General features: G+C 48.6%; 1 protein-coding gene across 7 annotated transcripts in view; it reads left to right on the top strand.

Moving 5' to 3' along the window:
* Nucleotides 1–13,697, top strand: part of LOC129710524 (rap1 GTPase-activating protein 2-like) — a 340,168-nt gene that overhangs the window by 97,191 nt on the left and 229,280 nt on the right. Inside the window, exon 1 of one of the 7 annotated variants that reach the window (XM_055657547.1) lies at nt 8,115–8,265. The exons of the other annotated variants lie outside the window; for them this stretch is intronic. Within the exon in view, the coding sequence (XP_055513522.1) occupies nt 8,222–8,265 (44 nt within the window). The 5' untranslated portion in view covers nt 8,115–8,221. Of the gene's footprint in view, nt 1–8,114; nt 8,266–13,697 lie in introns of those variants that run through there. 7 annotated transcript variants of the gene reach the window in all.

Below are 13,697 nucleotides of genomic sequence, written 5' to 3'. Positions count from 1 at the left end.
TGTGATGAAGAAAAGGGGCAGGGTGTGGGGAGATTAGGTAGAGGCGAATGGTATGTTAGCTTTCATAGCAAAAGGATTTGAGTATAGGAGCAGGGAGGTTCTACTGCAGTTGTACAGGGTCTTGGTGAGACCACACCTGGAGTATTGCATACAGTTTTGGTCTCCAAATCTGAGGAAGGACATTATTGCCATAGAGGGGGAGTGCAGAGACGGTTCACCAGACTGATTCCTGGGATGTCAGGACTGTCTTTAGAAAGAAAGACTGGATAGACTTGGTTTATACTCTCTAGAATTTAGGAGATTGAGAGGGGATCTTATAGAAACTTACAAAATTCTTAAGGGGTTGGACAGGCTAGATGCAGGAAGATTGCTCCCGATGTTGGGGAAGTCCAGGACAAGGGGTCACAGCTTAAGGATAAGGGGGAAATCCTTTAAAACTGAGATGAGAAGAACTTTTTTCACACATAGAGTGGTGAATCTCTGGAACTCTCTGCCGCAGAGGGTAGTCGAGGCCAGTTCATTGGCTATATTTAAGAGGGAGTTAGATGTGGCCCTTGTGGCTAAGGGGATCAGAGGGTATGGAGAGAAGGCAGGTACGGGATACTGAGTTGGATGATCAGCCATGATCATATTGAATGGCGGTGCAGGCTCGAAGGGCCGAATGGCCTACTCCTGCACCTGATTTCTATGTTTCTATGTGATCTGAAATTGGCGAATTCAATGTTAATACCATTGGGTTGTCAGCTACCGGCTCTTCCTCCATTCTGTGTCCACCTATTTGGGTGGTGAATCTGTGGAATTCATAACCAGAGATGGCAGTGGAGGTCAAGTCATTGGGTATTTTTAAAGTGGAGATTGACAGATTCCTGATTAGTGTGGGTGTCGGGGGCTATGGGGGAGAAGGCAGGAGAATGGGGTTAGGAGGGAGAGATCGATCAGCCATCATTGAATGGCGGAACAGACTTGATGGGCCGAATGGCCTAAATCAGCTCCAAAGTGTTCTGAGCAAGAGTTAATATTACACAATATCACACATTTGAGTCCCTATCGCACTCTTGAGTTTGAACATTGAATAATGGCACATGTCTTATTTACGTGGCACAGATCCGATTTGGAACCGTTAGGAGGTGGCGACCACAATATGATAAGTTTTAATCTGCAATTTGAGAGGGAGAAGGTGATATCGGATGTGCTGGTATTGCAGCTGGGCAAAGGGGACAACAGAGGCATGAGGGAGGAGCTGGCCAAAGTTGACTGGAAAGGGACCCTAGCAGGGATGACGGTGGAACAGCAATGGCAGGAATTTCTGGGAATAATCCGGAAGTTGCAGGGTCTTTTCATTCCAAAGAGGAAGAAAGATTCTATGGAGAGAAAGAGGCCACTGTGGCAGACCAGGGAAGTCAAGGGCGGGATATACACAAACTGAAAGTGAAGGCGTATAACACGGCAAAGATTGGTGGGAAGCCAGAGGATTAGGGAGCTTTTAAAGAGCAACAAAGGTAATTAAAAAGACAAGACGGGGAGACAAGATGAAATACGAAGGTAAGCTAGCCGATAATATAAAAGAGGATAGCAGGAGTTTCTTCAGTTGTATAAAGAGCAAGAAAGTGGCAAGAGTGGACGTTGGGCCGCTGGAGAATGATGCTGGAGAAGTGATAATGGGGAATAAAGAAATGGCAGAGGAGTTGAAGAACGTTTGTGCATCAGTCTTCACAGTGGAAGACACCAGCAACGTGCCTGAAATTCAAGAGAGTCAGGGGGTGGAAGTTAGTGGAGCGGCTATTACTGGGGAGAAAGTGCTTGTGAAACTGAAAGGGCTGAAGGTGGATAAGTCACATGGACCGGATGGACGGCACCCTAGGGTTGTGACAGACGTGACTTTAGAGATTGTGGAGGCGTTGACGGTGATATTTCAAGCATCACTTGAGATGGGAGAGGTCCCAGAGGATTGGAAAATTGCCAATATTACCCCACTGCACAAGAAGGGAGCAAAGCAGAATAGTGGGAACTATCGGCCGGTTAGCCTGGCTTTGGTGGATGGTAAGATGTTGGAGTCCATTATAAAGGATGAGGTTACAGACTACTTAGAAGTTCACGATAGAAGAGGCCAAAGTCAGCATGGCTTTGTGAAGGGGAGGTCTTGCCTGACAAATCTGATGGGATTCTTTGAAATAAATAGCAGGACAGACAAAGGAGATTCAGAAAGCCTTTGGTAAGGTGCCACACGTGGGCTGCTAAGGAAGATGTGAGCTCACAATATCAGCATGGACAGCACGTTGGCTGGATGGCAGAAGACAAAGTGGCAATAAAAGGGGCTTTTTCTAGTTGGCTGCCAGTGACTAGCGGAGTTCCCCAGGGGTCGGTGCTGGGCCCGCTACTCTTCACGTTGTATATTAATGATTTGGACGAGGGGATTGAAGGCTATGTGGCAAAGTTTGCGGATTATACGAAAATAGGTGGAGGGGCAGGTTGCGCAGAGAAAGCTCTGCCGAGACTCGGCAGAAGGACAGACGGGTTGGGAGAGCGGGCAGAGAAGTGGCAGATGGAATATAGTGTAGCACAGTGTGGAGTCATGCATTTTCGTAGTAGGAATAAAGGCGGTTACTATTTTCTAAATGGGAAGAAAATCCAGAAATCGGAGGTGCATAGGGACTTGGATTAGCTTTAGCTAATAGCCATGGGTTAACCTATGATGAGTGTTTGTCGGCACTGGGCTTGTACTCACTGGAGTTTAGAAGAATGAGGGGGGACCTCATTGAAATAATAGTGAAAGGCTTGGATAGAGTGGATGTGGAGAGGATGTTTCCACTGGTGGGAGAGCCTTGGACTGGAGGTCATAGCCTCAAAATTAAAGGATGTTCTTTTAGGAAGGAGATGAGGGGACATTTCTTTAGTCAGAGGCTGGTGAATCTGTTGAATTCTTTGCCACAGAAGCCTGTGTAGGCCAAGTCGGTGGATTTTTTTAAGGCAGAGATAGATAGATTCTTGATTAGTATGGGTATCGGAGGTTATGGGGAGAAGGCAGGAGAGTGGGGTTAGGAGGGAGAGATAGATCAGCCATGATTGAATGGCGGAGTAGACGAAGGGCCGAATGGCCTAATTCTACTCCTTTTCATTATGACCTTATGATCTTATGACATCAAGGATGGTTTAAAGCTACCTTGATCCCCTGAATGCAGTCTAATTGAAGGTAAACCGTATTATCTTTTGATCCTTAATACTTGATGGGAAATAGATTCAAAGCTTTCAAGGGAAAGCTGGAGGGAGTTGTCGACCATTTATTCACTAATAGGATGTGTAATCTGAGCGCAAATCTGCCACTCACTTTACAATTAGTCCCAAGAATCAAAATCTCTTTGCAGCATTTGCCATTCCTGAGCCCATCTGAATGTCATCCCTTCCCTGTGGTTCATCTGTTGCTGCCCCTCCTCTTTGTCTATCATCGACAAGCTCATCAGGAAGGCTGGCTCCATCCTGGGGGCGGAGTTGGAGTTGGATTCATGGGAGGTTGGTCTTGGAGGGGAGGATGCGCCTCAAACTGCGGAGCATCCTGGACAACACAGCTCAACCCCTCCGTGACACACTGGTCAACCTGAGGAGCACCTTCAGCAACAGACTGGTTCCACCAAGATGCAGCACAGAACGCCACAGGAGATCCTTCTTCCCTGTGGCTATTAAACTGTACAACTCCTCCCCCCCCTTCTGTCGTGGGGTAGACTGACTAACGAATTGTGAAGCCAGAGGAAGGAATGTGTGGAAGGGGGTATGGGCGGGAGGGAGAGAGGGGTTAAGGTGTGAAATGGGTGTGAATTCAGGTGGGACACAGGATGATGGGGAAAATGGGTGGAGGGATGGGAGGAGAATGGAGGGGGGGCGGAGGAGAGATGTGGGTGGCGGTGGGGGGATTGTTTGTAGACTAGTTACTTACAGGCATATTCAATGTTCCACGTATCCCTGGAGTACCCAGCCAACATTTCAGTTTGTGAGATGTTACCGTGTATAAAATTGGGAGTGGACACAAAGTGCTGGAGTAACTCAGCGGGACAGGCAGCATCTCTGGAGAGAAGGAGTGGGTGACGTTTCAGGTCGAGACCCTTCTTCAGACACATTGGGTGCTGGTTCTGGCGTTGAAGCAATCTGTACATATCCATTGTCTGTGAAGCACCTTGGAATGACCTGAAGCTATAGAAATGGACGGCGCGGTGGCGCAGCGGTAGAGTTGCTGCCTTACGGCGACAGAGACCCGGGTTCGATCCTGACTCCGGGTGCTGTCTGTATGGAGTTTGTACGTTCTCCCCGTGACCATCCATCGAGTCTACCCCGCATGACCAGCTGACTGACCCAGGTGCTGACTGGCCCGCTGCATTCCTCCAGCAGTTTGCAACAAGAAAGAACTGCAGGTGCTGGTTAATACCAAAGAAACGCACAAAGTGCTGGAGTAACAGGGTATTGCACCGAGGAGTTCCCTGCAACCTGTTTCTCTCGCGGTTCACAGACTCGCCAGCCACCTGCCACTGTTGCGGGCTGGAAGAGTCTGAGTACCACGTGTACATGGAGTGCGTGAGGCTGCAGCCACTGTTTGAATACCTAAAGGGGCTGCTCCTTGCCTTCTGGCTGTACTTCACACCCACCATCCTCGTCTTTGGACACCCTGTGCGTAGGGGAGAGGGTTAGGGCTGAAGATGTCCTGGTTGGGTTGCTCCTGGGCCTGGCCAAGCTGGCCATCCGCGAGTCACGGCGCAAGGCGGTGGAGGGCTCTACCCGAGCTGGCTGCCCGCCCCTTTTCCGGGGTTACGTCTGCGCCCGGGTGCGGTTAGAAAGGGAATACGCCCCGTCTACGGGCACCCTGGGGGAGTTCCGGGACCGCTGGGCTCCGCAGGGTGTAGACTGTATCCTCAATAAGGATTGTATCATAATTGTATAATTGTTTACTATGGATATATGTTAGTATTATATTATGGTGGTGGGTTCTGGCTTGTTTTATTGTAGTATTATTGTAAATATTATTTTTTAATAATTGAATAAATATTTTGAAGAGTAAAAAACAAAAAGTGCTGGAGTAACTCAGCGGGTCAAACCCCTGTCCCACGGTACGAGTTCATTCCAAGAGTTCTCCCGAGTTTGCCCTGATTCAAACTGGGAGATTTACGGTAATGGCCACTCGTCGGTACTCGGAGCTCTCGTGGACATTTTTCCACATGGTGAAAAATCTTCCACGAGTCTTCCCGTGCTTACCTGCCGTTAGCGAGTCTTCCCGAGTACCTGCCGTTAGCGTTACGAGCCGCTAAGTGACGTCCCCGAGCTCCGACGTACCCGCTACGTTCATTCCCCGTGCTTACCACGAGTTTGATTTTTTTTTTTTAAACTCGGGAGAGCTCTTGGAATGAACTCGTACCGTGGGACAAGGCCGTCAGGCAGCGTCTCTGGAGAACATTTCGAATCGGGACGCTGCCTGGCCTGCTGAGTTACGCCACCATTTTGTGTCTTTCATACAATGCCTTGTACAATTTTAACATTACATCCCAACTTCTATACTCAATGCTCTGATTTATAAAGGCCAGCACACCAAAAGCTTTCTTTACCACCCTATCTACATGAGATTCCACTTTCAGGGAACTGTGCACAGTTATTCCCAGATCCCTCTGTTCACCTACATTCTTCAATTCCCTACCATTAACCATGTACGTCCTATTTTGATTTGTCCTGCCAAGATGTAGCACCTCGCACTTATCAGCATTAAACTCCATCTGCCATCTTTCAGCCCACTCTTCCAACTGGCATAAATCTCTCTGTAGACTTTGAAACTCTACTTCATTACCCGCAACTCCACCTATCTTAGTATCATCTGCATACTTACTAATCCAATTTACCACACCATCATCCAGATCATTGATGTACATGACAAACAACAGTGGACCCAACACAGATCCCTGTGGCACCCCACTCGTCACTGGCCTCTGCTACTCCACCATTAATACCCAACCATTGAACCTTCTTAACCAAGTTCCTCCAGTCATTTGGTGGGGGGTTTTAGTGCCGAGGATTGCAGCATTTGCGGTTCCTCGGGTGTGTACAACATGTTTGTAGTAAACAGTTAAGAACATTTCCAAAAAAAAAGGATGAAAAGATAAAAATCTGGTGTCACAACAATAGGTGGTAAATTGTTAGTAATGTGATATTAATCAAAACCCTTTTGTGGTGGGAAAAACACCAGATAAATAATTGCCTAAAGAACACCTTGTGGACATCTGAGCCGCTGTTGGAGATGCTGTTCCTTGTTTACATTAATTATATGTTAACGCTGCAATACTTTGAGTTCAAAAGAAACCTCTATTATTTCCGTGCACTTAAAAGAAGTGTTTGACTAGGGGGGGGAGTGGGGACAGGAAAATCATCTGGAAGAAGAGACAAAAGGCAATGTAGAAAGAGAGAGAGAGTTTAGTTTTGAGATACAGCGCAGGAACAGGCCCTTCGGCCCAACGTGTCCGTGCCGACCAGCGATCCCCGCACATTAACACTATCTCGAGATACAGGGCAGAAACAGGCCCTTCAACCCACCGAGTCCATGCCGACCAGCGATCCCCACACATTAAGAGTATCCTACACACATTCTCAGGACAATTTACAATTTACAGAAGCCAATTAACCTACAAACCTGTACGTCTTTGGAGTGTGGGAGGATTCAAGGCACCCGGGGACAAACCCACGCAGGTCATGGGGAGAACGTACAAACTCCGTACAGACAGCACCCGCAGTCAGGATCGAACCCGGGTCTCTGGCGCTGTGAGGCAGCAACTCTACTATCCATTTTCTATCCATTCTATTCACTGGATTTTATTATTGGGCGCTGAATTTTGAATAATAATCTTGACCAATGCTGCTTATCTGATTTGTGTATTATTGTCACTGAGATTTTTTTTCGTGATTTTGTTTGTTTGCGTGCAGAGCAGAGAGAAAAATAGAGTGTACGGAATATAGTTTCTCAGCATTGTAATGTAACAGTTCCAGAGAAAAACTCCACTGTGAGCGGTGAGGTAGGTTGGAAGATCGGGATCACACCCAAGTTTATGGAAGGACCTGACATCGGAAAGGAAGAAGCTTCCCCCTCCCGAGACTGGTGGTGCGCGCTTTCAAGCTTCTGTACCTTTTTGCCCAATGGGGTGAAGAAGGGATGAGCGGGGTGAGAAAAGTCCTTGTGGATTTTGTTGTGGAAACAAAGAACTGCAGATGCCTGGCTAACACCAAAGTGCTGGAGTAACTCAGCAGGACAGGCAGCATCTCTGGAGGAAAAGGATAGGTCACTGTGCCCTTCTTCAGACTCCTGACCCAAAACATCGCCTATACATTGATGCTGCCTGACCCTGCTGAGTTACTCCAGCACTTTGCATCTATGCTTGGTCAATCATGTTGTCCGATTCCTGTTGGCAGCGTGGTCTGGAAGGGGACAATGCTGGGCACACAAGGGAAGGCAGATGCCGGTTTACGGAACGGAAAAAAAAAGACACAAAGTGCTGGAGTAACTCAGTGGATCAGACAGCATCTCTGGAGAAAATGGATGAGTGACGCTTCTGGTCAGAAACCTTCTTGGTTTCGGGTCTTCAGACCTGAAGAAGGACCAGACTTGAAGAGTCTAGTCCCGACCCGTAATGTTACCCATCCTTTCCTCCAGGTGCTCCGGTTTCCACTCGCACTCCAAAGACGTGCAGGTTTGTGCATTAAAGGGCACAAATGCTTTCGCTGACACGAAGCCCACCTCCTTGCAGTTATTGCCTCTCCTGCCGGCCTCTACGTTCCCTTTTGTATTAATAAATTCAACAGTGTGGCAAACACAAGCAAACTCCAGAATACATTTTCTTTTCTCTTCTTTCATCGGTTACCACGGCAACCCCCGGCTAAGCTGTCGGTCGGTCGAGGAGGGATTGAGATGTAGAGGCAACTATTGCAGCGCTGCAGAATGGGAAGAGCTGTTGCCGCCGTTCCTTAGCAGAGCGGAGCCTCGATCCTCCGTCAATTTGCCCGAAACCTCTCCAACCATCTTTGTGAAGAGACGGAGAGAGAGGGAGAGTGAGAGAGAGAGAGAGAGGGGAAAAGCAGGAAAGGGACTACAGACATTTCATGCTGAACCAGTTTGCCTGCCTGCGTCTCGTGTGGTCCTGAACAAAGTGATTTCAGGTCTGGCTGGCTTTTGTTGTGAGTGTGATCTTGCGGAGGGAACAGAGCAATGTCTTGCCAGCAAGCTAAACTCAGGAGACCAATGAAGTTCTGGTGAGTTTCCTTTACTCCTTCTTATGCAAGTTGCTCCTCCTATCAACACCCAGGAAACTAGCGAGAGGAGCTGGGGAACTGTGCGGAGATCCGGGTTCCATCCCGACCGTGGGTGCTGTCTGTCTGTGTGGAGTTTGCATGTTCTCCCTGTGACTGCGTGGGTTTCCTCCGGGCGCTCCGGTTTCCTGCCGCATGCCAAAGACGCGCGGGATTGTAGGTTAATTAAACCCAATGAACCCACCTGTACGTCTTTGGAGTGTGGGAGGAAACTGGAGCGCCCGGAGAAATCTCACGGGGAGAACGTGCAAACTCCGTATGGACAGCACCCGCGGTCAGGATCGACCTCGGGTCTCTGGCGCTGTCCCCTCTGTAAATTGCTCCCGAGTGTGTCGGGAGTGGATGGGGAAAGTGGGATGAGGCGGAACTGGTGGGAACGGGCGATCGATGGTCGGCACGGACTCCGCGGGCCGAATGGCCTGTTTCCCCGCTGCATCTCTAAACTCGAATGACGGATGTGAGATTGCGAATGGGAGATGGAATCCTGAGGTAAAGGTGCTGGAAATGTCGACGGCCTGAAGTGGCGCAGCGGGTAGAGCTGCTGCCTCACAGCAACTGGAGACCCAGGTTCGATCCTGACCTCGGGTGCTGACTTTGTGGAGTTTGAACGTTCCCCCCGTGACCCGCGGGGGGTTTTCTCCAGGTGCTCCGGTCTCCTTCCACAGTCCAATGACGTGCAGGTTTATAGGTTTAAGAAGGAACTGCAGATGCTGGAAAATCGAAGGTAGACAAAAATGCTGGAGAAACTCAGCGGGTGAGGCAGCATCTATGGAGCGAAGGAAATAGGCAACGTTTCGGGCCGAAACCCGAGGGTTTCGGCCCGAAACGTTGCCTATTTCCTTCGCTCCATAGATGCTGCCTCACCCGCTGAGTTTCTCCAGCGTTTTTGTCTACCGCAGGTTTATAGATTAATTGCTTTGGCAAATTGTCAAATTAATGTTTAGGATAGTGCTAGTGTGCGGGGTGATCGCTGGTTGGCACGGTCTCGGCGGGCCGAAGGGCCTGTTTCCGTTCTGTATCTCTTAAGTAGAATGAAAGAAACTAAAATAAATACATCGGTTTCCTCCCACGTCCCAAAGATATGCAGATTTGTGCGTTAATTATGGGAGACCGAGAGTAAAGTAGAGAGAGACTTTTTCCCAGGATAGATGTTTCAAATACTAGAGGGCAGGGCTTTATTGTGAGAGGGGCAAGGTTAAAGGAGATGTGCGGGGCATGTTTTTTTTTTTACACAGAGGCTAGCGAGTAAAGAGGTTCTTCTGCAGTTGTATAGGGCTCTGGTGAGACCACATCTGGAGTATTGCGTATAGTTTTGGTCTCCTAATGTGAGGAAGGACATCCTTGTGATTGAGGCAGTGCAGCGTAGGTTCACTAGATTGATCCCTGGGATGGCGGAACTGACATATGAGAAAAGATTGAAAAGACTAGGCTTGTATTCACTGGAGTTTAGAAGGATGAGGGGGGGGATCTTATAGAAACTTATAAAAGGACTGGACAAGCTCGATGCAGGAAAAATATTCCCAATGTTGGGCGAGTCCAGAACCAGGGCCACACTTAGAATAAAGGGGAGGTCATTTAAGATTGAGGTGAGAAAAAAACGTTTTCACCCAGATAGTTGTGAATCTGTGGAATTCCCTGCCACAGAGGGCAGTGGAGGCCAAATCACTGGATTGATTTAAGAGAGAGTTAGATAGAGCTCTAGGGGCTAGTGGAGTCGAGGGATATGGGGAGAAGGCAGGCACGGGCTATTGATTGGGGACGATCAGCCGTGATTAAATTGAATGGCGGTGCTGGCTCAAAGGGCCGAATGGCCTCCCGCTGCACCTATTTTCTATGTTTCTATGAGTACCAGAATCGAACAGGAGTTGAAGGATATATAAGAGGGAACTAGTCACAGAGCTGCGGGAAAAGACACAAAGTGCTGGAGTAACTCAGCGGGTCAGGCAGCATCGCTGGAGAACCTGGATCAGTGACATATTGGGTTGGGGACCTTTGCTCAGAGTTAAGTCACTCCGTGCCTTCTTCTATCAACATCTTTCATTGTCTTTAAGATGTTTTGTGTCTCCAGTTTTTTTCTGTTCAGACAAGAGAAACCCGTCTGAGGAAAGAAAGGAAGTTAAAATGGTTGAGCAACGGGGAGATGCAGCGTGCCTTGGCGGATCAAGCGCAAGTACTCGGCAAAATGGTCACGGGGGGCAGATTGGAGGAACGCAGGGTGGTGGGTGTATGGAACGAGCTGCCAGAGGAGGTAGTTGAGGCTGGGATTATCCCAATGTTTAAGAAACCACGTTTCGACAGGTACATGGATAGGACAGGTTTGAATTTTTTATTGTATTGTATTGTATATCTTTATTGTCATTTCCTGAGTATTCACATACCCAGAGGAAACAAAAAAACGTTGCTCAACCAGTGTCCATTCAGTGTGCATGAAAAATAAATAGAAATAAAGAATACATGTATCATGAACAAATTTGACACTCTACTAAACATTCAACAGGCATTCCGACCGGCAGCGGCACAACAGTGGCTCTGCTGCAGTGTGTCCAGATTGGGGGTTTGTGCGCGATACTTGGCAGGGGGCAAAGTCCGTTTATCAGTCTTATAGCCTGTGGGAAGAAGCTGAGGAGCATCCTGCTGGTTTTGCAGCTAATGCTCCTGTACCTCTTCCCAGATGGCAGGATGGAGAAAATGTCATGCGATGGGTGGTAGGGGTCTTTGATGATGGAGATGGCTCTGCTGATACATCTCTTCCTGTATATGTCCAGCAGGAAGGGGAGTGGAGCACCAATAATCCTGCTGGCGGTCTTCACAATCCTGTCTAGTTGGAGGGAAGGAGAGCCTGTATTACATTGATGTTTTAACTTCCTTAGCACTCTTTGTGTTCTGTTTTGCAAACCGGCATCTGCAGTTCCTTGTCTCTACAGAGCCTTTGATCGTGGAGAATATTTCTGTCTGTAGGGAGGAGCATTAATATCAGCGACTCCAATAGAGGGACGCATTTACAATCACACATTTAATCATTTTAGGGAACACTTAATGAGGCCCTTTGGCCCACTGTGGCCATTCTGTTAGACTTTGACTCTGGAGGTGCAGTGCAGACACAGGCCCTTCGGCCCACTAAGTCCGTGCTTACCAGCAATCACCCCCTGCACTAGCACTATCCTACACACTAGGGACAATTTACAATGTTTTACCAAAGCCAACTAACCTACGAACCTGCACGTCTCTTAAATGTGGGAGGAAACCGGAACACCCAGAGGAAACCCACGCGGTCACAGGGAGAACGTGCAAACACTGTCTAGACAGCACCCGTAGTCAGGATCGAACCCGGGCCTCTGGAGTACACTCCCACTGGTGGAAACATCCTCTCCACATCCACTCTATCCAAGCTTCAGGGATCAATGCACAGAATCTGTGCTGAATTTCTGCCCTGCCACATGGGCTGTGTTTTGGCAGTTCAGTTTAGTTTATTGCCACGTGTACCGAGGTACAGTGAAAAGCTTTTGTGTAGTTTAATTCGGATACACAGCATGGAAACAGGCCCTTCGGCCCACCGGGTCCGCACCGACCAGCGATCCTCACCCACTTAACACTACCCTACACACACTAGGGACAAATTCACATTTATACCGAGTCGATTAACCTACAAACCTGTACGTCTTTGGAACGTGGGAGGAAAGCAAAGGACTCGGAGAAAATCCACGCAGGTCACAGGGAGAACTTACGAACTCAATATACAGATACACGATAAGAGAATAATGTTTAGTGCAAGGTAAAGCCAACCTTATGCATGGATAGGAAAGATTTAGAGGGATATAGGCCAAACACAGGCAGGTGGGGTAGTGTAGACGGGGCACGTTGGTCAGTATGGGGAGGTTGGGCCGAAGGGCCGAAGGGGAGGGTAATGTTCCATCTGCTCGGGTTACAGCCATCCTCTGGTGCTCCTACAGGGATGAACAATGGGTTTTCTCCCCAAAGATCCACTCGACATTGATCTCACAATTAAATATCGGAAGATTGGAGAGGTTAGCTGCAGGAAAAATGTTCCCCACGTTGGGGTAGTCCAGAACCAGGGGTCACAGTTTAAGTATAAGCAGGCTGGCCATTTAGGACTGAGATGAGGAAAGACTTTTTCCTCAGTTGTGAATCTGTGGAATTCTCTGCCCGTGGAGTCCAATTCACTGGATGTATTCAAGAGAGAGTTAGATTTAGCTCTGAGGGCTACCGGGATCAAGGGATATGGGGAGATGACAGGAACGGGATTTTGGATTGATCAGCCATGATCATATTGAATGGTGGAACGGTGCCGGCCCGAAGGGCCGAATGTCCTATTCCTGCACCTATTTTCCATGTTTCTATGATCATCCCAGTGGGGTAATGAACATTTCCGTCAACTCGGTGGGATGAAGGGCCTGTTTACACGCTGTATCTCTAAAGTCTAAAGTAACGTCCGATTAAAGATAGTCCGAGGGTCTCCATTGAGGTAGATGGGAGGTCAAGACTGCTCTCTAGTTGGTGAGAGGATGGTTCAGTTGCCCGATAACAGCTGGGAAGAAACTGTCCCTGAATCTGGAGGTGTGCTGTCACACTTCTGTACCTCTTGCCCGATGGGAGAGGGGAGAAGAGGGAGTGACCGGGGTGAGACTGGTCCTTGGTTATGCTGCTGGCCTTGTCGAGGCAGTGTGAGGTGTAGATGGAGTCAATGGAAGGGAGGCTGGTTTACTTAAAATCCTCTATTGTGTCGTATCTGCCTCCACCTTGCGACACGTTCCAGGCACCCACCGCCCTCTGTGTAAATAAAACCTGCCCCATCCTTACACACAGGGTGGTGAGTGCCTGGAACATGCCGCCAGGGTTGGTGGTGGAGGCAGATGCCATAGTGGCGTTTAAAACAATATTGGATAGGCACATGGATATGCAGGGAATGGAGGGATATGGATCATGTGCAGGCAGATAAGAGTTGGTCTTGGCATCATGTTCGGTACAGACATTGTGGGCCGAAGGGCCTGTTCCTGTGCTGTACTGCTCTATGCTGTATCTCGCAACTAAACTAAACTGAAGCAATCTTTACCATGCTCCGAGATGCAATCTGGAATGGACGATATATTGCCAGAGAGGTCAGCGTCTCATTAATATACAGAGTCAATGGGTGGCCCAGTGATGCACTACTGAGTTGCTGCCTTACAGCGCCAGAGACCAGGTTCCATCCTGCCTGCAGGTGCTGTCCGTATGGAGTTTGCACGTTCTCCCTGTGACCTGCGTGGGTTTTCTCCAGGTGCTCTGGTTTCCTCCCACACTCCAAAGATGTACAGGTTTGTAGGTTAATTGACTTTTATAAATTGTCCCTAGTGTGTGTGTGGATAGTTCCAGTGTAC

Source organism: Leucoraja erinacea, chromosome 28 (assembly GCF_028641065.1).
Source record: "Leucoraja erinacea ecotype New England chromosome 28, Leri_hhj_1, whole genome shotgun sequence".
In the NCBI taxonomy this organism is placed as follows: Eukaryota; Metazoa; Chordata; class Chondrichthyes; order Rajiformes; family Rajidae; genus Leucoraja; species Leucoraja erinaceus.
The sequence above is the reverse complement of the archived record's forward strand: the minus strand, read 5'-3'. Positions and strand labels throughout refer to the sequence as shown.